The sequence below is a fragment of the Rosa chinensis genome, chromosome 6, assembly GCF_002994745.2.
Source record: "Rosa chinensis cultivar Old Blush chromosome 6, RchiOBHm-V2, whole genome shotgun sequence".
Lineage (NCBI taxonomy): Eukaryota > Viridiplantae > Streptophyta > Magnoliopsida > Rosales > Rosaceae > Rosa > Rosa chinensis.
In genome coordinates, this window is record NC_037093.1 from 37,961,433 (window position 1) to 37,988,259 (window position 26,827).

The 26,827-nt window shown below is 39.1% G+C and overlaps 1 protein-coding gene across 1 annotated transcript; it reads left to right on the top strand.

The window, feature by feature from the left end:
* Positions 1-3,316: 3,316 nt before the first annotated feature.
* LOC112172897 (disease resistance protein RPV1) lies at positions 3,317-20,451 on the top strand. Its single transcript, XM_024310400.2, has 5 exons — positions 3,317-4,492; positions 5,493-6,597; positions 6,779-7,054; positions 7,197-8,096; positions 19,520-20,451. The coding sequence occupies exons 1-5, from the start codon at positions 3,990-3,992 to the stop codon at positions 20,282-20,284; spliced, it is 3,549 nt and encodes a 1,182-aa protein (XP_024166168.1). The 5' UTR covers positions 3,317-3,989; the 3' UTR covers positions 20,285-20,451.
* Positions 20,452-26,827: the final 6,376 nt, after the last annotated feature.

The window sequence follows — 26,827 nt, forward strand, 5'->3', positions numbered from 1 at the left end:
AGCCACTTGCAGTAGGCTTATCAACTTATTGAAGGTTGTGATTCTTTTGTTGTCATAATCCAACTAATACTGATTCGCTAGTATAAAAGCTGAATTAGGAAAGGTGGTAAGAGTCTTGTAGATCATATCATCTTCTGTGATTTCTCTTCCACAAAAATTGAGACGTTCTTTTAAGCGCAACATGTCCTTGTTGAAGTCCCTGACCTTTTTATAGTCAAGCAAGCGGATTCCATTCCACTGAATAGCTAGTTCTGGGAGTAAAGTGTCATGAATGTTCCCAAAACGTCATTTAAGGGCATCCCACAATTCTTTGGGTGTCTTCAACTGAAGGTACTCCCAGCGTAGGCTACGATCAATATGTCGCCTCAGAAACATTAAGGCATCTGCTTTCACCTTATTAGATAGTTCATCATCTTTGGGGTCAGTAATGGTGGCAGTGTAGTCTTTTGCCACAAAGGCAGTTTCCATATCGGAAACCCAACGATGGTACTCAAGTCCTTCTGAGTCCAAAATGTCAAACTCAGGTCGAGTTGGATCAGCCATCTACATAAAACAAGATGGAAGATATAAATTACGCAGTCATAAAGACATCGACGTGAATTATTTTCCAAAAATATGAATTAGATTTCAAGACCAAGATTCGTAATGGTCACATTTTTTTCGATGCTATGTGACAATACTTTATCATAGTAATTGTGTATTTATAATGCGCATGAACTTTCATTATCATGGCAAAACGCAATTCTTTTTGTATAGCATTCTAAACAAGTAATAATCTTAGCACGTAATAAATAATAAAAACATAGCATATATTAAAATAAACTATATGGCATGCTCAAAATCACAAATATATACCAAATATATATGTTACACATAATAATAGTAATAATATATCATGCGTAAAATAAAATATAAACGATAGCATAATATAAAGGCATGCTTAGGAATAATTATATAAGCGTAAATAATTCACAAAACATGCTTCAAAATTGCATAATTAATATATAACAAAATATAAACAATAAAATATATAATCATGCTTAAAGATAATCATATAAAGCATAAATAACAAGACATACTTTAAATGTTCAAAATTATCTAACTAAACATGTTCAATAACAAAATGTAATAAATGTATAAACAATAAGGTATAAAGCATGCTTAAAAAAAAAATAGAAAATAAAATTCACATGCTTGATTAAAATCATAAAAACAAAATAAAGAAAACATACTTGATTGCGAGAAAACAAAACGATCCTAGCGCACGCGCGTGTTGATGCAGGCGTACGTACCGATGTTTTTGTGCTTAAGGTTTCTCCCTTTCTCTTTTCAGCAGTGGGCTAGGAGGCCTTGTTTTTTTTCTTTGCTTTTCTCTTTTTTTCTCTGGGCTACAGGCCTGCTTTTTTTTTTTTTTTTTTTCTTGTCTGGGTAGCAAGGCCTGTTTTTGTTTTTTTTTTTTTTTTTTGGTTTGGGCCCGGTCTTTTCTTTGGCCGGGTCAGTCCTTTTTTTTTCTTTTCTTTTTCCTCCTCCACGTCTTTTCCTTCTTTCTTTTCTCTGTTTCTTCCTTCTGGTTCTTTGACAAAAGTGGGCGGAGGCTGGGCTGCGGTGTTGCTGTGCGTGTGGGCTGGCAGCAGTAGGGACAGAAACGCTGGGGAGCGTGCAGAGGGACGAGGCGCTGGGCTACAGATCCGGTTGCTGCTGGTGATGTGGGGGCACTGGGCAGCGTGTTGCAGGTGGCTTACAGGTCGTGCGCAGTGGAGGAGGCCGGTGGATTGGGCTGCTACATCGTCGCCGATCTGGGTGCTGCGACGGTGGGGAGCTAACACGGTGATGCGGGTCTGCTGTTGCAGGCGATTGGACTGACGCGAATGGGGAGGGCTGCGCAGGTGGCCGGGAAGGATGAGGCTGGCTGTGGAGGGTTGCAAGGATGGGTTTTGGTTTCTAAGGCCGGGTCTGATGCAAGGCCGATCTGAATTTTTTTTTTTTTAGTTGGTGGCGGCAGGAAGAAGGGAGAAAAAGTTCTTTTTTTCTTCTAGGGTTTTGGTTTTTTCGACGCGAAGAAGAAATAAACTAGAAAATTAAGTTTTCTTCTTAGCTATTAGCTCTGAGCGTGCTGATAACGTGTTAAAGTAAAATTGGGATTGGAATTGGTTTACTCATTTCATTTCATAGTCCCTTTATATAGAGATAGAATTACAACGGAAATATTGATTACAATGATGATATTAAATGCTGATTGATTGGTAATCACTGATTCATTGATTCTCTCTTCGTCAGTTACTTTGACGAATGCACATAATGTTATTTTCCTTTAACAATAGCTGCTTTTTAATTATTATTATTATTGTTTTTTTTTTAATCGGAACAGAGAAGTTCAGTTTGTTAGATATTGTGTTTGGAAACAGGCGTACTTGTCTGGAGAAGACTATTTGACTTCAGACTAGCTTTGTCCTTGTTCAATTTTTAGAATGAGAAAGTTGATCAGCGAGTGCAATATATATGAACAACCCATGCCAAGTCATTTTCTGTGATTTTGTTCTAAGCCGGCTTCAAGAAATTCCAGATGTTTCACCAACCGAAATTTGTGCCGGGTTTAGCAAGTTGTGCGACATTCATGCTTGTGTCGGGTTCGGATAGTGGACATAGCATAAGCTTAGATCCTAAGCTGAGTAGCAGTAGAAGTACTGTTGCTAAAGCAAATACTGAATTGATTGCCACCAACAGCGGTCGCCACCCTTTTTCTCATTTTCAAAAGGCATCTTATAATTTAGCTTAGCTGATATTCTGATAATGATATTAGCTTAGTCAATAAAAGTTTCATGAACCACTTCAATTCATCATGCTCTACTAATAATCGTATAGGCCAAGGCTGTGCAATTCAAATTTTTGTTTCACTTTATAAAAGAAGCTCGCATGCTACTCAATTCAGCAGCTCACATGCTGGCTTAATTGGCTCTCAACTCACAACTCAGGTTGTGTGGTTGCGTGGAAGGGTTCTGTCCCTGCAACTATCAGTAGCTATGTAGCTACTCTTTGTATGAACTAATTTCTTTTTCATTAATATAGCTTGAAGTTTTGCCCCTCAGAAAAAAAGAAAAAAAGAAAAAAAAAAGTATTTTATTCAAAATCCTCACTAGCGTCGTGGCCTAACATAACATAGGCTTGGATTTGGATATGAGTAGCAGTACACGTGTCTGCTAAAGCAAACACTGAATTGACCAACCCACACCACTGACCACACATTTTCTCATTTTCAAGGGCATCTTACAAGTGCTCTTTTTTTCTTTTCTTTTCTTTCCTTTATCATTATCAGAATTATCAGAATATCAGCGTGGTCTGATAATGATACTAGGCTATAGTTTAAGTGAAATACTGACATGAAGACGTCGTGGGTCCCATTGCTTCAGACGTCAAGGTCCCCCAATTGCTTCATCCTCTTCCGTCCTCTTCCATTAACCCAGGCCAGCACTGAACACCTGCCGCACCAGTACGAACGGCGGCGTCAAGAATCGACGAGGTGTTGAGGGAGCCGGAGCCGGAGCCGGAGCGATACGGCCTTGTCGGCGGATTTGGTGTAGTGAGTGTCTATCGGCGTCGCTGAAGACGGCGACGGTTGGAATTCCGAGTCTCTTTGCTGTCCTTATGATCCTGCACGCAATTTCGCCTCTACTGGCTATCAGAATCTTCTCGATTCTCTCCGGCAAGTCGGAGAATGATCTGAGTGATGGTAATCAGAAGTGGGGAATGGCTTGCCCGTGAGCTTCCGGCGGAGGATGGTGGCCACTGACGGCATAGTTTGGACTTTGGAGTGAATGAGCTTTTTTTTTCTTTTCATTTTTCCGTTCATATATAGTAATCGCAGGTGCCAACTGCCATGTGCTGGTTCAGGAAAGTCGTCCCTTCTGTCCATTATGTACATATGCTGTGTCCATATTATGTTGCACCACTACTCTGAATTCGAAGCTTGCTTAACCTGAGGCTGTGATCATATGGCTTGCAATATGAACAGAGGCGTTTCTTCTTCTTCTTTTACTCCAATTAGGTGGAGTTACGATGTGTTCTTGAGTTTTAGAGGTGAAGATACACGTAATAATTTTACTGGCCATTTGTATACTGCTTTGTGCCAGAGGGGTCTTCACACCTTCATAGATGATCGTGATCTTAGAAAAGGAGAAGAGATTGGACCAACACTTGTCAAAGCAATTCAGGAGTCGAGGGTTTCTGTCATTGTATTCTCTGAAAACTATGCATCCTCCAAATGGTGCTTGGATGAACTCCTCATCATCCTTGAGTGTAAAGAATCAAAGCGACAACTTGTTTGGCCCATTTTTTACAAGGTGGATCCTTCAGATGTAAGAAATCAGAGAGGCAGATTTGCTGAGGCAATGCATCAACATGAAGTGCGGTTCAACTTCAACATGGACAAGGTGCGGAGATGGAGGACAGCTCTTACTCACGCAGCTAGTCTATCTGGATGGCATTTTCCGGACGGGTAAGTATGATCATTTCTATCACCTATATACATATACAAGGCATTAAGACCCTTACAAACAGGGATTGCTTTTGATAAGAACCAGAAGGAATTGTATTATCATCAATTTTTTTTTTTTTTTTTGTTTTCAATCAGGCATTTTTTAACCTCTTAATTACTTCACCTCTTTGATAAACTGAAAACTGGTGGTGAAGATGTTCTTGATGAACAGAAAATAATTCTTAATTTTTTATCACTTGTTATCTTTTAACCAATCAAAGCAAAGGGAAGGATTCAATCCAAAATTTAAAAATCTTTATGAGCCTTTCAGGTTCTCAAAGGACAATTAATTATCTTTTGGCTGCCTCATTTGACAGTATAACAGGACAATTGGTTTATAGTTTTGAAGTAATGAAGAAAAGTACTATTGCCATCTAAATCAACAGGCTCCAATTGTAGGTGACTTTAACTAAATATAGAATGGAATGAGAAGGAGAAGTCAACTTTTACTAAATATTTACTTTGGCAATACGTTCGCAGGTTTCCTTCAGTTTAGTTCAATATCCAACATTTACTAAATATTCAATATGATGTATTGAATATTATTTTCTTATTTCATCTCTCTCTGCTGAATAATGCTCACTTTGGCTTTTAGATTCTATTAATCCACATGTTCAAGCAATTGAAACTTTTGCTTACTGAAATTGTCTATCTGATAAAACAAAAACGAGAGCTTCACTTTTAACAGTTAACCTACGAATTGTAAACCTGCAAATTATAGAACTCAACTATGGGGTTTTAGTCCTAGTGAATGAGATGATTTTGCCTACACAAGTCAAACTCCGAATCTTTCCTCCTCTTGAATCTATCATCTATACCAACATTTTATCTGAAAAGTTACTTGCTGATATTGGTTTCTTGGCTCTCTATTTTTTGTATCCTTATTCGTAATTTATGGGAATTTATTGCAAAATTGTAGATTCATTAAATGTTTGATCTTTAATTCATATTGAATTGGTAGGAATGAATCCAAGTTTATCCAAAATATTGTGGAGGAGATCTCAATTCAAGTATCAAATCGGACATACTTGAAAGTTGCCAAGTATCCTGTAGGACTGGAATCTCGTGTCCGGGATATGCATGAGCTTCTATGTGTTGAGGAAAATGATGTTCGCATGGTTGGAATATGGGGAATTGGAGGAATTGGTAAAACAACTGTTGCCAAAGCTGTATATGGGTCAATTGCTCATCGATTTGAAGCTAGCTGTTTTTTGGAAAATGTGAGAGAAAGGTCATTAGTGCCACATGATGGCTTGGTTCAACTGCAAGAAACTCTTCTTTCCAAGATTTTAGGGGGTGGAGGAGTGAAGCTGAGCAATGTTGATGATCCTGCTTATGAAATAGAGAAAAGACTTTGGAATAAGAGGGTTCTTATAGTTTTAGATGATGTGGATCATCTCAAGCAATTAGAAAACTTAGCAGGAGGATATAATTGGTTTGGTCCGGGTAGTAGAGTTATGATAACAACTAGAGATAAACATCTGTTAATTGCTCATGGAGTTAGTTTAACATACAAGGTCAAGGAATTAGAATTCTGTGAAGCTTTTGAGCTTTTCAGTTGGAATTCCTTCAAAAAAGACCGACCTAAGGATGATTATGTGAAACTTGTTGAGCGTGCTGTGTATTATACCAAAGGCCTTCCATTAGCTCTGATGGTTTTAGGTTCTCATCTTTTTGGTAGAAGCATAGAAGAGTGGCAAGATGCATTGGATAGTTATGAAAGAATTCCCAACAAAAAAGTCCAAGAAATACTTAAAATAAGTTTCAATGGATTAGAAGATCATCAGAAGGAAGTTTTCCTTGACATTGCTTGTTTTTTCAAAGGAGAACGTAAACATTTTATAATGGATGTCCTAAGAAGTTGTGACTTGTACCCAGTAATAAGTATTGCAGTGCTCATAGATAAGTCCCTCTTAGCGATTGATAAAGATAATTTGCTATGTATGCATGACTTAATCGCAGACATGGGCAAGGAAATAGTGCGTCAAGAATCACCCACAGAACCGGGTGAACGCAGTAGATTGTGGTTTCATAAGGATGTTGTACATGTTCTAACAGAAGAAACGGTAAGTAAATTATCTTTGTTTCCATTGTTAATACAAAAATCTTGATATTCTACTTCTCTAGTCATTGAATGATATTGAGTGTAGATTTCTATCTAATGGTGATGATATATACTTGTTACAATAGTTATACTTGCTAATCAGGTATACTTGTAGTGTTTAATTCATTGCTTTTTCCTATTAGGGAACAAGTAAAGTTCGAGGCATAAAGATTAAAATGCCCAAAAATGAAGAGATCCATGTGGGTGCTGAAGCCTTGTTAAGAATGAGGAATCTCAGATACTTCATAAATCGAAATGCACGCCTTGTTGGAAACATTGGTTATCTACCCAACTCATTAAGGCTCCTTGATTGGTACAAATATCCTCTTGAATCCCTACCATCCAATTTTAATCCAAAGAAACTTGTTGCACTCAGTATGCCTTCGAGCAACATATCACGTTTCGGACAGTCAATCACAGTATGTACTTTTGATTTGCTTAGTTTTAAGAGCTTCTTGCTCTAAATGTATAAAAATTAGTTGAAATAACTATTTTGTTTAATTAATTGAAGCTCAAGTATCATCTGACCAATCCTTGTTCAATTACTTCTTTTATGTAAAGAAACTTGACAGGTTGAAATCTATGGACTTCGAGGGGTGTGAAATTCTAAAAGAAATCCCAGACTTCTCAGGATTTCCAAATTTAGAGAGGTTGTGTCTTAGAGAATGTAGGAGTTTAGTAGGGATTCATGATTCTGTTGGAAGCCTTGATAAGCTTGTGAGTTTGTCAGTGCAAGATTGCTCTAACCTTAAAAGGTTTCCCACAAGACTTGGCATGAAATCACTGGAAGTTCTTGATATGATAGGTTGCAAACTGCTGGAGAGCTTCCCTGAAATTGAGGCCGGAACCATGGAACATTTGCAGCATATATATCTAAAGTGTTGCGAAAACCTTAAAATTATTCCAAGCAGCATCTATCAGTTGAAACATCTGCAGGAACTTGAGGTCAGAGGCTGTCCAAAACTTCTTACATTTCCAATGTCAACAACAACATCCACCATGAAGCAGTATTTACGTGATGACAACAATGATGAAGACTGCTCCGTACCGGTGTTTCCTGAGCTGACACGTTTTCGAGTCGGGGACTGCAACATATCAGAATGTGATTTCTTGATTCCATTTAGTTGCTTGTCCACCCTGGCCTTTCTGGATCTATCAGGAAGCAGTTTTGTCAGCCTTCCAACATGTATCATTAAGTTTGTTAACTTGCATGGGCTCATATTACGCGATTGTAAGAGGCTTCGAGAAATTCCACAGCTTTCTCCAACGATAACAGCAATAAATGCAAGTGGCTGCAAATCATTGGAAAGATTTTCAAAATTATCTGATATTTTGGACCACCCAAACTCATTAGGTTGGCTTGAGTGGAGCGACTTGTCTGAATGCCACAAACTACTCTTTGCTATGGACTTGGATGTGGAAAAGATGGCATCTATTTTACTTAATCAGCACTATGATCAGGTTTCTCTCACTTCTGATCTCTATATCTTGCTCTTTCTCTACTATATATATATATATATTTTTTTTTATTGGTGGTAAGTAGATCTTTTCTGATTTCAACCTAGCATGTTTGAATCAACTTTGCAAGCTCAATATATAAGGTGTTGACTTTTGATTGATTCCTTATCAGCGTATGATTGAGACATGCATTTGTCCAAAATCTAGCGGCGAAGCTACGTTTAGTGCCATGTGGACCATGATCACCTGGCCTAAATGTGATACTTTTCCGTTATTCAAGTCTTGGAATACTCTTAGAAGAGTTTCGATATTGACCCTCCTTAAAATAAAGTTTGTTTGTTTCACCCAAACCTGACTCTCCCTTCCTCCCCCAACCCTTGATCCTATGAGACCATTGGTTTACAAGAGTGATGCATTCGACTCATCTAATCCCCGATTCCCAACTTCTGTGATGGGAATTGGGAGCTAGCTTTGCTTAACATTTTCTATGAACATTACATGATAATGGTTAGAATTTGTGCCTTTGATACCACTATTGTAACTTGGTGTGCAAGCTTTAGAAGTTGTGGGCTAGGACAATGTGTTTTGAACAATGTATTTAGGAGCTAGAAGTTGGGAGAAGATGTTATTAGGACAACTATATTAGGAGGATATGATTTGGAAGAGAAGCAAATGAAATAGAGGGAATGATGGCGCAATAATTTGAAACTTCAAATTGTATTGCTTTAACTTGCTTCTGTTTTAGGAAAAAGGAATGCACAGAGAACATCAGAGAGAATTGGGAGAATGAGTTGTACTTTCATTGATAATAGGTGCCTCTATGTAGAGGATTACAAGCAAAGAATCTGCATATTACAACTGAATCATACAATGATTGGAATTTCTTTGTAGATATTGGTAAAACTAACCCTATTACAACTCATATAAGTAATTAGAGTTTTGGCCAGATACACAAACTTGTTGTCCTTAAACACTTCCCCTTGTGTCGCCCAAACGTGGTGCTCCTCTCGTTACCTCATCAAAAACCTTGCCGAGTAACAAAAACCCAGTGGGATGAAAATAACCTCGGTCGAAGGAGAAAAATAGTACAACACACCCTTCACATTTCGAGACCATATATGTAGACATCTCCCCTTGATGTCTGCATCTCTCCCTGATGACTACGGTCATGGGAGTTCAGATAACTTCCTCAAATGGTGCTACCAATATGTCTCTCGAAAATGGAATTAAGCAATGACTTAGTGGACATGTCAGTCACATTGTCCTCAGATCGAACCTAGTTCACTTGATCTTGAGGAGAGTTTGTTGTTGCTGATGATGTTTGGTATTGTCGCCTTTGATGTAGCCTTGCTTCATTTGTTCAAACAAGCAGCATTATCCTTATAAATGCTCACAGGCTCATCTTGTGGTAGACTTCAACTCACAATTACTTCAAACATGCGTAATTATGGATTCAATCCACCTACATTTACGAACTACTTCGTGAAGGGCAATGATCTCTGCATGGTTCGAAAATATAGTGACTAGGGTATGTTCTGTAGACCTCTAAGATATCGCTGTCTTATCCATGGTGAACACATGCTAGTTAAGGAACGACCTTTATGTGGGTCAGTGAGATACACAGCATCAGCAAAACCTTCCAAAATACTAATGTCGTTTTGAGATTGGGATAAAGGATGCAGGTCAGTGTTGGCGGCATACTTGGTGTCTGATGGGTCCGAACCATCATCTCTCTGTAGGGATAGAACAAGCCCATATCAATCGTCCATCTCAAGTATGAAATATATTTTTTACTTCCGTCCAATGGCGTCACGTTGGCGCAGAGCTATACCTAGCTAACAAGTTCACGACAAATGAGATATCTGGTCTTGTGCATTGAGCTAAGTACAATAATGCGCCTATTGTACTCAAGTAGGACATTTTTGCCTCTAGCACATCTTAGTCATCATCATTCAGACGAAGATGATCATTTTTAGGATCAACACTACGGACGATCATAGGCGTGCTTGAAGGCTTGATCTTGTCAAAACGTCTAAAGCATCCATCAACACGATGCTCAAGTTCCAAACCGAGACGTAATCGTGTTCTCCCAAGATCCTTCATCTCAAACTCGGATTTCAAGTGTTCAACAGTTTCCCTCAACTCCTTCTAATGAAGATCATGTCACGAACATGAACTGCGATAGAATCCGCAACTTGTCATATAAATGCGTGGGCATTTACATATCCCTTCTCAATCAAGTAGTCACTTAGTGTGTATTTTAACCTCATTGCAAATGTGCTCTGTTGCTTAGAGCCACTTAACTTGGGTAAATGCAGTCTACCATGAACCTTTATGTACGTTCTGTATCTAGATCCCTATAAAGATACGTAGTGATTCACTACTACAAATTGAATCAGACGAAGGCTAAAAACCGTGGTCTGATATGGAGCTAAACCGTCGTATATCGAGGCGTCGTATGATGAAAGTCGATTGTAGGGCTCGGCAGCATGTCGGTAACATGCCAGCAGCCTGTCGACAACATTAGCTGTTGTGTGACTATTCTTTAGACAACGGGCGATTTTAGCAGCTGTTGTGTGATTGAGATTCAGAGGTCGCTTTATTTTATGGCCATTGTGTGAGTTTTATTCACACAACGCTCTTTACAAAACATCTGTTATCTGTTTTGCCGTCAGACGACCGTTTTCTTTGTAGTTATTGTTGTCCGAATAGAATGATTCAATGCATTATATATGCTGGTACTAGAATAAAAAATGACCAAATTAACAGTAATTGATTAATATATAGAAGAAATTATTATAATCCACATCGTGCACCAAATTGGATTGTGCAAAGGTAATCTTTTATCCACCAAAAGAGTACATCTAATAGTACTCTCCTAGCAATATATATCTAGAAATTTACTTAAAAGAGTCTTGCTCGGCAAGTTTTGCCGCTCTCATGGCATCATTGGAGTCTAGCTTTGCAAGCTTCCAAGCACTAATACGAACAAGCCTTTTAGGAGCTTTTTGTTGTCTTTTTGTAGTTCCAGCTGCATTTGGATCAATAGTCCAGCTTTGCAAGCTTTGCTGCTCACCCGAGACTACCAACACCTATTGTACACAAAACAAAGATAAATCATTTAGTTCAGCATTTTATAGTCTTTGATTTATTTATGTATTTAAGGGAATCTCTAATTTTGAGATATCGCAGAATTTCCTAGTCTAGTACTTAGATAGCAAAGTATCACAAGCATCTCAAGATACTAGACCAAATTACTGCACCCCTACTATTCTACAACTAAAATACATGAACCTCTAGTTTGATGAACTATCCAATCACAAATTTATCATTTTCCACCTTCATCCCTTTATCCTTCCCTTAGAATTTACAAATATATACATGCATCTGTGCACATATGCATAGATAACTAGATGTCATATTCTTCATTATTTTTTATAAAGATACAGAGTTGACAGTCGACCTGCGTATGATGAGTTGCTATTCCTCTCATTTGAGCCCTACTTCCTTGTAAGTTAGTTATCTGTTGCCTAAGCCTGATTAGCTGCCTGGCCAGTATTTTAGTTTATGCCTGCAAAATTCAAAGAAAAAGGCTTAACCATATACAAACCAACTACGTATGACAAAATGAAATTTGCAGACATTGAGTATTCCTGGACTGATGATAATAATCGAATACAACACAGAACATACCTCATTTCCTGTTTTATTAGTTCTCTTTATCTCAGCAACTTCCTGACAGGACGGTAAAATATATTCAATCTAAAGGCAATTAAACTAAAAATGTTAACCAAGTAAGAGTGTCTACTGCAAGCTCTTAACATACTTGCAATTTCCTTTTATCCCTTTAGCAAAATGGGGAAGGAAAAGTAAATACGAGGAACAAAATGATGCCAGCACATATCCATTTGTTCTGATAGAGCACTATCATAAAGCCTATTAAACAATCTGCAATGCAATATCCAATATGTATTGTGGTCTTGTCATCACAATCCTCCAATTCATATAGTCCAATTCTTTTGTTAGAAAAGTCTTCTGCAACGAGATAGTCTACAAGTATAATTTACTATAATCTGAATCTAGAAGCATGTTTTCTCCAACAAGACAAAGAAGTTATTTAAATAAAATTTATGAAAGCATGTTGTATATACAAGACGAGAAGTTAATGGAAAATTAGATTCCTTTCTTTGGCCAACTCTACGTAAAACAAAGGGTAGTTGAAGTTAGAAATCAATCCAGCTGGGTATGCATTGGCTCATACAAGACAATAGGAATTGGCTCAATTTGTGAACTAATGCATCAATCAAGCTATGAATACAAATATTTAAGGCTATTTGGTTCACACCTACCACCGCCCCACTTGTAGGTAACGAATTAAGAAAGCAGAATACTAATGCAAGCAGTGAGAAACAAAACAGAGATCAACACCAATAGAGCAAATCAAAGAATCAAACTCACAGTATAAACTCTACTTCAGACCATGTTCACTGTCATGTGGATCATAACTAGGAATCGTATTTGGAAAAACAGGAAACACAAAGCTAATAAAGGAAGTAAAACTACAATCATAGTCACCATTTTTCCGGTCGCCAAACAACCTCTAAGGACTTAAAAAGCATCAAATTCCGAGCACAAAATCAAACAAACAGCAGCAAAATCACAAAACTACAAGCCATTGCGAGCGAAATTTTAAGAGAAACAAACATAACATGATCTTTAATTGTTCTTTCCATCACGATGGAATAGCAGCCTCTTCTCTAATCTCACACAGAAAGACAACTTTATGCATATAAGAAGTAATGTAAGGCTTAAGAAACTCTAATTACCTGTGAAGGAACAGGTGCTTGGCTTCTTTTGGCAGCTTGAATTTCGACATAGTACTCCTTGAACTCAACCGGGCAATTTCTACCAAGATCCACCATGTCCTCTTCATCACGCTGCAAAAGAAAATAGTTTTCCTATAGGCCAGTATACTTAAATAACTGGTTTCGACAACCATACACACAAATGGATCTCTTTTAATTGCGCACGGAATCCTTGAAATCAACCCCATTTCCGCAGTTTCCGATCACAACCTCCCTAAAACCAATCAATCCCCACAAAATCCAAAACGCAAATTCAAGACAATTTGAAGAAAACCAAACCCTAAAGATCGGATTTTGAAATTGAACAGATTAGGGGACATAAAAAATTGAGAGAAAGATGAAGTAGATACCTGGTTGGAGATCTCTGAGAGCACCTCCGTTTTGAGGAATTGAGCCAAGCTCTCATCCTCGTCCTCTGATATCATCATGCCGGTGGCTAGAGATTGAAAAACCTGTAAAGCTCTTCAAAGCTGAGGCCACTAGCATGCTCCAAAACCTTCCACGTCTTATCGGCGTATTTCAGATCCACCACCACTCTGTGCCTGAACGCCTCTATCTAGAAATTCCTCTTCTTCTGGTTGCTCATGCATCGATTCTCCAATTTAGTTCCTCCGATTCGAAAAATCTCACAAATCCTAGGTGTCAATCTGTGCGTGAAATTCAAGGCCTTTTCCCATTGCTTGTCGTAATCAATGACCCAGTGGAGGAATTCACCTTATAGGGAAGATTCTGGAAGTAGATCGAGGTGGTCGAGATCTTCTTCCAGCTGGAGGTGTAATAACCATGTTCAAGTGACTGCTGGAGGGGAGCCCATGATGCGGTTGTGGGGCTAGAACACAGCAGTGTAGTAGCAGTTGCCGGACATGCCTTCAGATCAACGGAGAGGATAACGACCCCTTGGATTATGGTCGGTGATGGCCTTGAGAGGATGGAACCAGAGATGTTGAGGGAGAACAGCCTCTGCCATGATGATGTCAAGCGGTCAACTGGTTAGAGAGACTAGTTTTGGTTTGAAGGTGAAGCGCAAGCGAAGAGTGAGGGCTTGGAAGAGTAGAGTTTTGGTTTTGGGGACACGTTGTCGAGAGAGAGTGAGGTGTCGTCGAGAAAGTAAGGAATGAGCTTTGGGTTTTTTTTTTTTTTTTTTTTTTTTTTACTCGAGTGTTGGGATTTCAAGCCCTATTTATATCAATTTGGACAAACCCTATCGTCGGTGGGAAACTTGCCGCTCAATTTTTTTAGGGTCATACAACAGTTTTGTCTTAAAACGTCTTCTGAACTAATTCATAATTTCATATCAGACAATGGATTTTATAAAAACAACGTCCAAAAAAATAAAAATCAATCAGACGACGGAAAAACTATGATGCGTCGTCTGAGATGTGTCGTATGATTCAATTTTTGTAGTAGTAACTACATTCGTAAGCTGCATGTTCAGTTATTTAGAAACTACCAAATTGACAGGGTAGTGGAGTGCAGTGACATCCATTGAGAGAATGTCTCCTCGTAGTCGATTCCAGGGTGTTTTGTGAGAAGCCTTATGCCATAAGGCGAGATTACTATTTCTTTATCTCATCACGCTTTCTAATGAAGACCCATTAGTCAACATGTTTTCTGTTAGGAAGTGCAGACATCACTGGCTCTAAAAACCTTCCCTTTCGTTACAGAATCCAACTTAGCTTGGATCACATATTTCCATTAAGGCCGATTCTATCTACGTTGGCATTTATTCATCAATGGAGTGTGGTTCGATATCATCAGATTCAACAAACTCATGCTCGAATACATTATCAATCATGATGGAGTTTCTATCCCACGTCTTATGTACACTAGTGTAATTTTTATAGATCTATATATTCTCAGGAATAGGTTTTGATGTTGAAGCGTCTCCCAGAAATAACTATAATTCAGAATGTTCTAATGAGACGGATTTTGAGTGTCGATGGTCAAAGAATTGAGTTGTGCCAAAGCATCATTTGAACCCACGAGCCTCCCACGCATCCTAGCTCGGGTCATGACTTGTAATGCTAGAGTGCCACTCTCTATGGTGTTTGTGTCATGCCTACCTCCTTGTAGGATGGTGCTACGTCCTCTCGTAGAGATGTCCATCCTTGCAGGCATAGTTGCAGCAGATATGTATGATCTCGTCACTTTAGTAGGGATCAAGATGAGATATAGTGGGGACAGATCACGACAATTTCTGTCGTTCCTGTTGAACATCTGTGTTTTTATTTCCCCTTAACGACGGGAAGACTGTCTCATCAAAGTGACAATCTGCAAGACATGAGGTAAAGAGATCGCCTAGCAAGGGTATTAAGTGGCAGACAATTGTTAGAGTTTCATGTCCAACGTATATGCCCATTCGTCTGTGAGGACCCATCTTAGCTCGTTGTGGCGACGCAATAGGCATATAAATGACGCACTCAAATATGCACAAGTATGAAATACTCGTACCCAGTCACTGGTTATAATACAGAGATAGATTGAGTAGCGGTGGGTCGTAGACAAATTCGCATAACTGCATGCGATATTGCATAACCCCAAGCGGATATAAAGAGATTAACCAATTTCCGGGCTACCATCGTAGTCTTTTCCGCCAGACCATTTGGTGTGTACATGAGAATATAATGTCCAACATCAATCCCAGTGATATGCAATAATCATCAGAAGTCTTTGATGTAAACTCTCTAGCAAGGTCAAATAGAATTGACTGAATGAGATGATTCGAGGGGTGAGCCCATGACCAGCGTGTTTGCGCGTCAACCAACATCATGAAATATTTAAACGTCTGCAAGTTGGTTGAATCGGTCCATAGAATCCCCTCAGATTCTATGTAAGAACTGAATCAGTATTTTCGTATCCTTTGCATAGGACGGTCTCAGTCTTAATTTTCATAAGGAATAAGCTTTGTAGAGCGAGAGGCCTTAGAAGTAACCATTGAGGATTTTGGTTGGGCATGTGATCTGAAACACTATTGGTAGCAAAGTTTGGTGATTGCAAGATCACCTGGAGCGCCATTAGCCCATCACCATGATGGACACTATTCATGGCATCATGGATATGGACTACGCTAGCCTTAGGCTGGCGGTGGACGGTGGCGGCGCCAGAGGCAGCAACGGTGGTCACACTTAGTTCAGGAATCAACCTTTGATTTGTGCTTTGTTTCGCTCGAAAGAATGTATGTCCGTGTAAAGTCTTTAATAGACGGATCATCATATCAAGACTAAGATGACCTATCCTATCGCGACAAAACCAATATGTGGCTAAATATAAGAGACAATCTCTCATAACTTTATTGGATTTAATAGCTCGAATAGTGGTGACATAAAATCCACTAGAGAGACACGTAAGTTTCTCTAAGATGTACCTTTATCCTCAATCATTAGAGGTATTGCAAATGAACTCTTTTCCGTTCTCTACATGTATTTTCGCATGAAATCCATTGGCTCGAATAGCTCAATAGGGTTCGATTCACCCTAGTAGCGTAGAGAGTTTTTGGGCCATTCCATGAACTAAACCTGATGGTCCACCCATCATATCACAGAAGAATATGCGTAGAATTAAAATGGAGTCATAATGAAAAGAACTTGAAATTTTATTCATAAGTCAACATAATACATCATTGTTTCTTTGACCAAAAGAAAATCTAATCTTAAATTAGCTAATGCAAAACAATGATAGTCGTTTGACTTATTTCGGTAATTCCAAAATAATATGACCAGGTGAGTAGAGAGAGTTCAGTGGAGCAAGGCTCGCTTAAATACTACTTATCTCAATACCTTCCTAGATATCATACTTACTTTAGATGAGCCAAGTTGAAGAAAAAACTAAACCAATGACATTTACTATAAAAACATATGGCAATTGCCTATTACATCTCTTAGAAAAAATAAAGACTTTATTAAAAATCGCCAGTCTCTTGATCTTGGCCTTAGTTCAAGTTCACCTTTTTAATCTTCTTGTTTCACAAAGTGAGCTTCTCTTACTTCACAATATGCTTTGTAGGCGGTGACAATACTCTCACGAGCTCTATAAATGTGTGCCCAATGACCTGATGCTCCACATTGAGAACATACTTCTCTGTGCTCATGCTCCCTTGATTGAGGCTGTTTGAAAGTGTCATTACTATAGTTCTTAGTGTTGGTGGCGCCACCAACATGGCCAGAGGCGTTGCCCCCCTCTCTCTTTCCATGTTGACCTCTTCGATTTCGTGTCCGCTTATTTTGGCAGTTACATTCCTCATTAGAGTGAGAATATAGAACAGAATGTCCAGAAATGTCCCTAGATTTAGGTTTCACTCTTGGCGCGACTATAACTGGACTCTGGAATAGGCTATGTTCCCATGGGTCTCGAATTATAGTTCTTCACAAGGATGTTATGCTTTTCAGCTACATTCATGGCTCCAATGAGCTCATGAAACCTTGTGATCCATCCTGCGGTAACATCAATTTGATAGTTCTTAGTAACCATCAAAGCAGAGACGGGGAAGGTAGAGAGAGTCCTTTCAATTAACATCGCTCTGTGATCTCTTTACCACAGAATTCCATTAAGGATTTATGCGAAGTGCTTCTGAGTTGTAATCAAGAACTGTCTTGAAATCAGAGAAGTGGAGTTTATACCATCTCACTTCTAGATCAAGAAGCAGAGAGTCACAGACATTGCCAAAGTGTCCTTCGAGTGAGACCCACAGCCTTTCGGGGTATTCTTCATTCATATACTCGTACTGAAGGGAATCATCCATATGACGAGTCATTAATTAGGATGATGGCTTTCGCCTTATTTGCCTCTAAAGCTGTTCTATTTGCTTCCACAGCTTGAGCTTGCTCAACAGTTAGCACGTCCTGGCTAGGCTCAAAAATCGTATCCAGGATTCATTCGGCCTAGAGATGCTAGCGGACATCATTGGTGATATCCAGAACCAGTTGTTCCCAGTGGAGCAAAGTCCAGTTTGTTCAAGTTACTCATCCTGAAAGAGAACAAGATAAAGGGTTAGTTTCGGAGCAAAAAGGCTACCACGAAAAAAAAAAAAAAATTAAAGCCTAGTCGCTCCCAAGAAATTCTATTCCAAGATGTATCAGATTAGATTGAAACAATGATGTGTATGTGGTTGATCGTATATTCCCAACAAACTCTAAGTTTGAATGTCTCAACAAGCTACAAACTTAGAGATAGCACGAACCCCCACAGTTCGGCTTAGGTCTCTCCATGAAAGAAGAAAGGGGGGGTAGAAGAAGGGAGGTTGCAAGTCCCCAAAGAAAAGAAAAGAATTGAAATCTTAAAGAAACGTACACAATGCGGGAACTTTAACGAAAAATTACCTTAAAAAGGATAAACAGGGGTTGACAAAACTTTTGGTCGGCAGTTGGTCGGAGAAAGATGCTTCTAGCCCGTGGTGGCCAAAAATGCCCTAAATAGCTTATGTCAGGTTTTTCTGCCTGAGGTTCAGTGACTTAGGCGGCCTTTTCAATCACTTTTAGACCTGTTCTTGAGGTTCTGCTTCTGGTTCCTGAATCCTGGCGTCGAGCAGCTGTTGGTGACCAAGTTTGGCTATCGTAGACTGTCTAGAAGGAGACGAACCTGCGGAGAATTTGCAGCTGACGGTTTGGAGCTCCAGGAGGCTAGTTCGGTAGTTTTCCGATAGGTTCTAGTGGTTCTGCCGCCAGTTTTGGACTCCTGGGGTCGAAGGCTTCAAGGTGTGCGGTTGAGGCAGTAAGGGTTTCAAGGTTTTGTATTCAGATTTAGGGTTTCGCTATTTGTTTCAGGGTTAGGGCTTCATGCTGATAACATGTGTTAGGAAAATGAATGCAGAGAGAATTGGGAGAATGAGTTGTACTTACGTTGATAATATGGGCCTCTTTATATAGAGGATTACAAGCAAAGAATCTGCATCTTACAAGATAACTGAATCATACAATAATTGGAATATCTTCGTAGATATCGGTAAGACTAACCCTATTACAATTCAGACAATTAATCAGAGTTTGGATCAGACACACAAACTAGGTGTCCTTAAACAGCTTCTTATTCTTCTTTCTTTCTTTCTATCTTGATTACTAGGGTACATCACATATTTGTAGACCTTGATGGATCATTCTAGACCTTCCTAGACTTGTTAGATATTCTAGACCTTGGTTACACTTCCATGATTAATATAGAACCTTATCACAATTACATGATAATTCTAGAAACTTCCTACACTTACATGGTAACTCTAGAAATTTCTTGCACTAGCTAATATGATCATTCTAGATCATCTTCTAAATTTATCTAGCAACTCTTAGACTTCACTTGATTGCTGTAGATTATCTTACATGTTTCAATGTGCATTAACTTTCAACAATGACAAATTAAGCTTTTAGGACCATTTATATTTAACAAATTCTTGCAGTGGAAGTATATTAAGAATATTCTGCGACAAATTTGAACCAGAGGGTGGTACTAACAAGCTTGTAAGCATGCACGTATGCAAGTATCATGGCTAATTAAGTTAACTAATACTATGCAATATTCATGCATCATGATTAATTTCGTTTTGTTAATACTATGCAACATTGATGAATGCAGGGGAATAATTCATACTTCGAGTCCAGTGTTGTACTTCCAGGAAATAATATTCCAAAGTGGTTCGACTTTTGTAAGCATCCAACTGATCCTGAGAATTGCGAGTTTGTTATTAAACTTCCTCCAAATTTCAGTGGAAAGAATTCGAGATTGGCTTTATCGGCTGTGTTTGAAAGCACAGATGGAACACTAACCTATGATTATGATGATTATGAAAAACACGGGTTTCATGTCCTAGTCCGCATCAATGGTGCTTATATATATGATGTTCATGAGCATTTCCTTATTCGTCCGGGGTCAAATCATGTGTGGCTGCAGTATGTTTCGTTATCGGATATGAGGCACTGGGGGCCACGGTGGAATGAAGAGCAACTTTTGAGCAAGTGTCAAGTGGAATTTCGTCCTTCTAAACCACTTTCCTTGAAAATTTGTGGTGTCCAACTAGTATGCCACCGGAACGAGTATGACAACAACGATCAAAACTTAGCAGATCTTCAATTTTACAAGAGAAATTACGATGACTTGGATCATGAAGTTGTTCAAGTTCCAAGATCACGTTTTGATTGGTACCCTCAACAGAGATTGCGCCTTGGAGCCTTGGGCGTTACACTAGTGGAGATTGATCAGGACGAAGATAAAGGTGAGCATTTCCTTCATTGGATGTTCAAGAAAGTACCAACTCGATTGATCGCTCATGCCAGGATACTAAATTTGTTTTATGTTTTAGTATGTCTCAGTTTGATTTTTTGTTTGTTTGCCATCAAATAATCCCCTCTTGGGAAATTTCTAGGGATGCATGTTAATTTACACTTCAATTTCACCATCTTGGTACGTACATACGTAGGTTTATAATTTGTAATATATATACATGGATTAAGCAGAGATCATCTTGCCTCGTATTATAGAACATAAATGCGACGTTCGGATAATTGCAGCCTTTTTATGTTGATAAGCTAACTGAATCACCGAACAATATTTAGAACAATTGAGAACTAAGAGAACATATGAATGATGATGAAAATACAGACGGTAAGGGTGCATATCTATGATGGATGGAACTGAGGAAATTAATATTTAGGTATGCCTTTATTTCACTCTAGGAAATTAACTAGCTTGAAGAGCATGGCTGGGAGGCTGACTCTAATACAAACTGTTACTCCATCTATTCTCTGTGTATGCTATGCGCGCAAATGACTAAGGTTCATATTCACATTTGTGATAACATTGCCAGATTGTGGAGTACTATTAATTCTTCATGTATTATTTGGAGAGTAAGGAATGGTAGTACGATTAGATTCTAGTATATATGATGATTGAACATGTCATAGTGGCCTTTCGAATCTCGCTATTGATGGTGCTTTGGTTGGTGATGACACATTTGTTCCTGACTTTGGTCTCAACATGGTTGGGATATTGATATTCTGTAAAAGTGAAATCAACAGAATTAGTATTATGATTCCTATTAGCTTGAATGATGATAATTAATGAGGATAAAATCATATGGAGGCACAACTCTAGAATGATGATAATTAATGAGGATAAAATCATATGGAGGCACAACTCTAGAGCCTCGTTTGGTTCACGGAGAGCAAGCATCGTAAAAGGAAAGTCATTCCTTTCTTGCGGTTAGGATGCAAAAGGAAAGGAAATACTTTCCTGAAGTAAAGAAAAATAAGGGGGAAATGGTTCATTCCATACTCTAAAGGAATCACTTCCCCCCCCCCCCCCCCCCCCCCCCCATCGTTCCTTGCATTTTTTACTTACAACACATTATTTTATTGTATTATTTACAAATTTTTTAACAACTTTCTAGATAACTTTCCATATGTTACGAAACATCGGAATGAAAAGTTCTTCGAAAATTTCATTTTCCTTCTTATGGGAAAGATAAAATAATTACTTTCATTTCCTTGAATCAAACAAGGCATAGGGGTAAATTTACTATTAAATTAAAAGTGCATATACTTCTTTGCTCTTTGATGACTCCATTTCTCTAATAAACTTAAGTTGGTTTCCTGGATAGTGGTTCAAGGAAGGCTCCTCACAGCTGGACAAGTTTTTCCATCAGCAAGAGTAGAAGAGAAAATTTGAGACTCAAAGCCTAACGACTAAGTTCACAAATCCTAGTAGAGCTAGGTAGGGAAAAAAAAATAGTTTCTCTCTTTATGCTTAATTTACTTACCAAATGGCAAACACCATGGAGTGAATCAATTTTCTTTCTCAATCCATCAAATTCACAAATCAAACGATTCCTGAATAAGAGTCTTCATTTTCCATCACCATGGGAAAGCAAATAAATAATTATTTTGTTAAATCCATTTCACGATCAAAGCGAGAATTTTTTTGTACAACATTGTTAAAACAATGCACCGTCAAGTCTTAAAAAATTAAATAAAATTAAAATGGAATAAAAGGTACAATAAACTAAGGTCCAAATACTTCTCTTACTTGACACGATTCGTACGCTTGCAAGAGTTTATGATTCAAGTCAACCCCCTTTAGACATAGTGCTTAATGTTCCCGCGCCAGCTATTCGAAGAGGTTCTGAGGAAAGAAATCCTTGGGTACTTGCTTCAGAGATAGGTAGCGAGCCAAAACAAAGATTATTTGGGGAATTCAGATTGGTCTCTGATCGTAAGGAAGCAAGCCGAAGCTGATGAAGTTCTTCAAGCAATCGATCCTGCATCTCAACGTTTCTACTATGTATTTCAGCATTTTGAGCACGAAATGATTCTTGAGCAGCACAAATCTCCTCCATAGAATCACGCATAATTTGAATATGAGAGTCAAATAGCTGTTGTTGACCGAGGTAATCCATCTCCGCCGCCGTTAAGTCACGAGTCACCGAAGCACCACCACCTCCTTTTAGCTTTGGTCCCATGAGCGCAAGGGCTTGGATACCAGATAATAAGGACCTAGAATTGGAAAAGTACATAGAATAGAAGAAAATTGAAAGAAAAAGGAAAAGTTTTATATTTCATTGATTAAGTAGAATGGCAACAGAGGCAAGCACATATAGGTAGTAGCAAAACGGAAGGAAAGGAAGAATTAGACAACTATCCAATTCTTTACCAACCTAGTACATAAGACCCCCGACTGGCAGATAAGGATGACAACACCATCAATTCAACTTGCTTCAGCTCAAGTCAAAGTGATGCGGCTGAAGTAGCCTCACAATTTAACCCTGCAAAATGTAGTTGTCAGTATAGGATAGGCAGGGATCGTTCAGTCCGGGGATTGTAGGGTACACCTACACAAAAAGGTCAATTAACAAATAAAAGAATAAAATGGGGGGTTTTGAAAGTTGGTTTCTAATCTACTTAAAATAAAAACAAAACAAATAAAACTATATACAATGATCGACTTCCCTAACCTAGACCAATACCACTCAGAAATTATTAAGTGTAAAAACAGAAAATCCATTTCAACATGCTACAAAAATGTGCCCATCTTAAATGCCTAGATAAGAGCTCAAATGAAAAGCCTCAGCGGATCAATCCATTTATCTGATTCGTTCTAATGTAGGTTTGAATCGGAAAAGTCCTTACCAAGCCTAATACTACTAATTTTCAAAAACACTCAGCGTAATTCTCTTAACTAGTAGTATTATCTAACCCTCGAATCAACTCACACGTGCAAATTAACCATTAGACATAGAATTTAACACGTAATTTCCAGAATCGTTTAACCATTGAACATAGTTTTTACCACTTTTTAGAACTAATTGCTACTTGTTTAACTCAGCGTCTTAACAAATAACAATTACTCTTGGCAAATTAAGAAAACACACAAGAACTCTCACCGTTATTCTAGCATGTAAACTTATGAACCTAACTCTGAAAATTACCTAAACACGTAAAAGGGCACAAGATTGTAACATGCATCATAAAAGAATTCTCAAAATTAACTCAATAATAAACTGAAAATCTCAAAAATATTAATAAAAATATTCTGAAAATTTCGTGTCTCCAATTACACAACTCACAAATTGAAACGCACAAAACCGAAATAAAAATTGTAAGTAGAGTCATAGTTACACTTTGAAGCTTTCCTCAGCGGCTTAGCAACAAGGTGATGAACTTGTCTCTGCTATGGTGGTGGAGCGTCCTTGACTCAGCGCCTAAGAGCTTTGTAGATTGATGGATGGATGGTGTCACGGTCTTGTAAGATATGGAGGTTTGAGGAGTGAATTGGGTAGTCTTGGAATGATCTTGGCTGGGAAGTGATCTCGGCTGGGAAGTGATGCAAATTCAGTTCTGGACGTTGTCTATTTATAGGGGAGCATTGGTTGGCTTTTGTCGATCATACCCTTCATCATTGGACGGATGAGATTGCACCGTATTTCCTTTAATTTTCCAGCTGAAACATCTTTCTCCTTTATTCCCCAACTGAAAACATCTTTCTCCTTTATTCCCCTTCTTCATTGCTTGGTCAAATATCTTAATGCTTTATTTTATGACTCCATCATTGCTGTTTCCAAGAGTTCAACCAGGCAATGTTTCCTACAACAAGCAGGAGAATATCAGAATTTTCTAGAGAAAATAAAATGTAAAGACCGCAAAAACAGTTGACAGTTAGGAATCCTGATCCAGCTAGGATTTTTCATGAATTTTACTTTTTCCGCCTATTTCACTCCAAACACTCAACAAGACTCTAAAAACGACTCAATGACTAAAATCACTAAACTTAAGGGAGAAACAAGGCTAAAATGGGGCACATATTCAATAATATCGTCACACTTTTTGCTCCTATCACAAAGGATTAAGCCTCTTAATCAAACTAATATTAGGATCGAGGTTCTAACAGAAACCCACCGGTTGTGGAACACATTGGGCTTGGACTTGGTTCCCGCTAGATCCAAAGGCACCGAAACCCTACCCAAAAGCATCCCGAAGTTGAGTTCACAAATGGTGCCCCTTCATGGGTGTAGATTGAGATTTTGAGGAGGAGTTTAGCAGCTAAGATGGAATTGGACGCGACCCAATCTAGATCCGACTTGTTGAGGTGGAAGGTAGCGGCTATTACTTCGTGGCTATAAACGTCTAAGGTTTGGGTTTTAGGTGGGAGAAATGGCATGATGGAGGTCTGGACCGGGAGGTTGTTGAGTTTGATCTTGCAGAAACACAGCGAAGACGAAGGGTGGAGGACGGTAAAAAATAAAAATAAAAAAAGATAGAAAAAGAAAATAAATTAAAAAGAAAAAAAAAAGTAAGTGAGGGTATAATAGGTATTTTGGCGTGGAATGGATGCCACGTTGACTATTTAACGGAGATTTTGACGGAGAGTTAATGATAAGGACCTATTGCGTGAGATTTGAGAGTCTAAGTAGTATTTGGATGAAATTGAAAAGTGAGTGACTGAAATGTCGAGACTCTATAAGTACAGGAGTAAACAATATTTAGTCTTTTATTCAATTTTAGCTGACAAACTTTCTTCTCTTAATAATAGTATAAATTATTGCTAAGTTGTATATGCTTCAGGAGTAACTTTACTCTTAATAGACTAGTGAGGGTCAGCCATTGTACATCTTTATAATAGCACTTCTTTTCTATAATTCTTCAGATGAATTGGGAACTACCATTAAGCTTCAATGATACATGTGTTTGGCTCCAAAACCAGTATGGGTGTAAACTGTCTCTTTTGAGCGTGTGCGCAGGCGTGCCAGCACTGTGGGGTGTAGTTGTCAGAGAATCCCTTAACCTGACTTCTTGATCAAACGATGTGGACGAGGAGAGCACCAACCTCATCACAAGGTTCTTTTCTCTGCCTTCCGGAAAAGGACTTCTTGCCTTACTGGTAAAGGCTTTGATCATGATCTCTTCGAGTAACCGAATCGATACTCAACGTTGTAGGTTGAGCAGAGCAATCACTGGGAAGTTTGGAGAAAGCATGGGTTTGCTAAAGTGTATCTTTAGCTTCGTTGGGTTGCGAGGGCGTTACCCTTGCTTCGTTGGGTTGCAACTAGGTTGCGGGTAGTTTTGCTCCGGAAAGGCTTTGATAATCTGTATGGTTAGTTGATTGAAGAGTTGTGCGTAATTCGTCCTTGAAACCTGGTATTTATACCTAGGGTTTCGACTGTTCCTTGCCATAGAAGGATTATTAATTGAAGTTTCCTATTCGATCTCCGCTACTTGACTCCAATAAGGTCTCGTTTCCTTATGGATCACGGAATGGGTGAAGCTATAACCCAAAACCAAGTAGGCTTATTTTTGGGTTGCAGGTATCAGCCCACTGTGCTAAATCCCTTAAGGGATCTTGCCAAAAATACTTTTGGGCTCAAACATAGCCCCCCAGGCCCCGGAATCAGGCTCGCGAAAAGTAACTAATTGAAGGGTACTTAAACGACACGCCTGACGACCGAAACGAGACCATTAATGAGGGTCGCGTCTACTCGCCTTGCAAAACGTCTATTCATCGTATCGTTTCCCTAACAAAATCTTTTATTTAAATCCTGCAGCCATTTCAGACCTGTCACATCAGAACCCTTCCAGTCTCCTAAACCCAGAAAACTCCTTGCTCCATACACATCCTTACAGAAACCCAGAAATGGCTCCCCCAAAGAAGATAATCATCGATCAGGAAGAGGAACTTAACGAGAAAGCCACCCACACTTGGGGAACCAGCGTAGGTGCCCGTTGTTTCATCTATACCATCGTCCAAAGACCTCTGCACTTCCAAACCAACATGCCGGATTGGGCCCTTCACCTCGAGATTCCATCCCGGACGACGCGCTCGCCCTCTACGGCCTGCCCATCCGACGCCCTCGCCTTCTACGGCCTGCCCATCGGACGACCCATTCCTGTCCTCATAAGAACACCTGGAGATTTCACTAGTTGGGGAGCGCATCTGCATAGAGCCAAAATAGGGCATTGGCCCACCACTATCAACTCGGCGGAGCTCTCATGGTATCGCAAAGCGCGAGCGCGAGATCTGGCTCGCTGGGACGCGACAAGTATTACTCAGACTATTGATCTTTGCTTTTGCCTTCTGCGTGTTGGCAATCATTCACCACTGGCTGCCTTTCTTTGTTTCTGGAACACCGCCACCAACACTTTTGACTTTCGATTCGGCCAAATGAGCATCACTCTGCTAGACATCCTCACTATTACTGGGTTACCCATTGACGGCGAGCCCTACATACATGGCCAATTTAACTCTGACACATTCACTTTGACAATGGCTCAAACCGGCCGCAGCTCTCATAGCGGTTCCTACCCGTGGTGGCTGTCCCATTACCGCAGAGAACATAACTCGACCGGGGGAATTGCCTTCCTGGAGTACTGGCTGTGCAAGTTCATCTTCTGCACCTCC

What these genes read in the sequence shown, in the direction of transcription:
- LOC112172897 (XM_024310400.2), top strand. Translation starts at nt 3,990, where the DNA reads ATGGCTTGCAATATGAACAGAGGCGTTTCTTCTTCTTCTTTTACTCCA. An exon ending in GGATGGCATTTTCCGGACGG is followed by an intron (nt 4,493 to 5,492) that starts GTAAGTATGATC and finishes TTGAATTGGTAG; the next exon opens with GAATGAATCCAAGTTTATCC. An exon ending in TTAATCAGCACTATGATCAG is followed by an intron (nt 8,097 to 19,519) that starts GTTTCTCTCACT and finishes TGATGAATGCAG; the next exon opens with GGGAATAATTCATACTTCGA.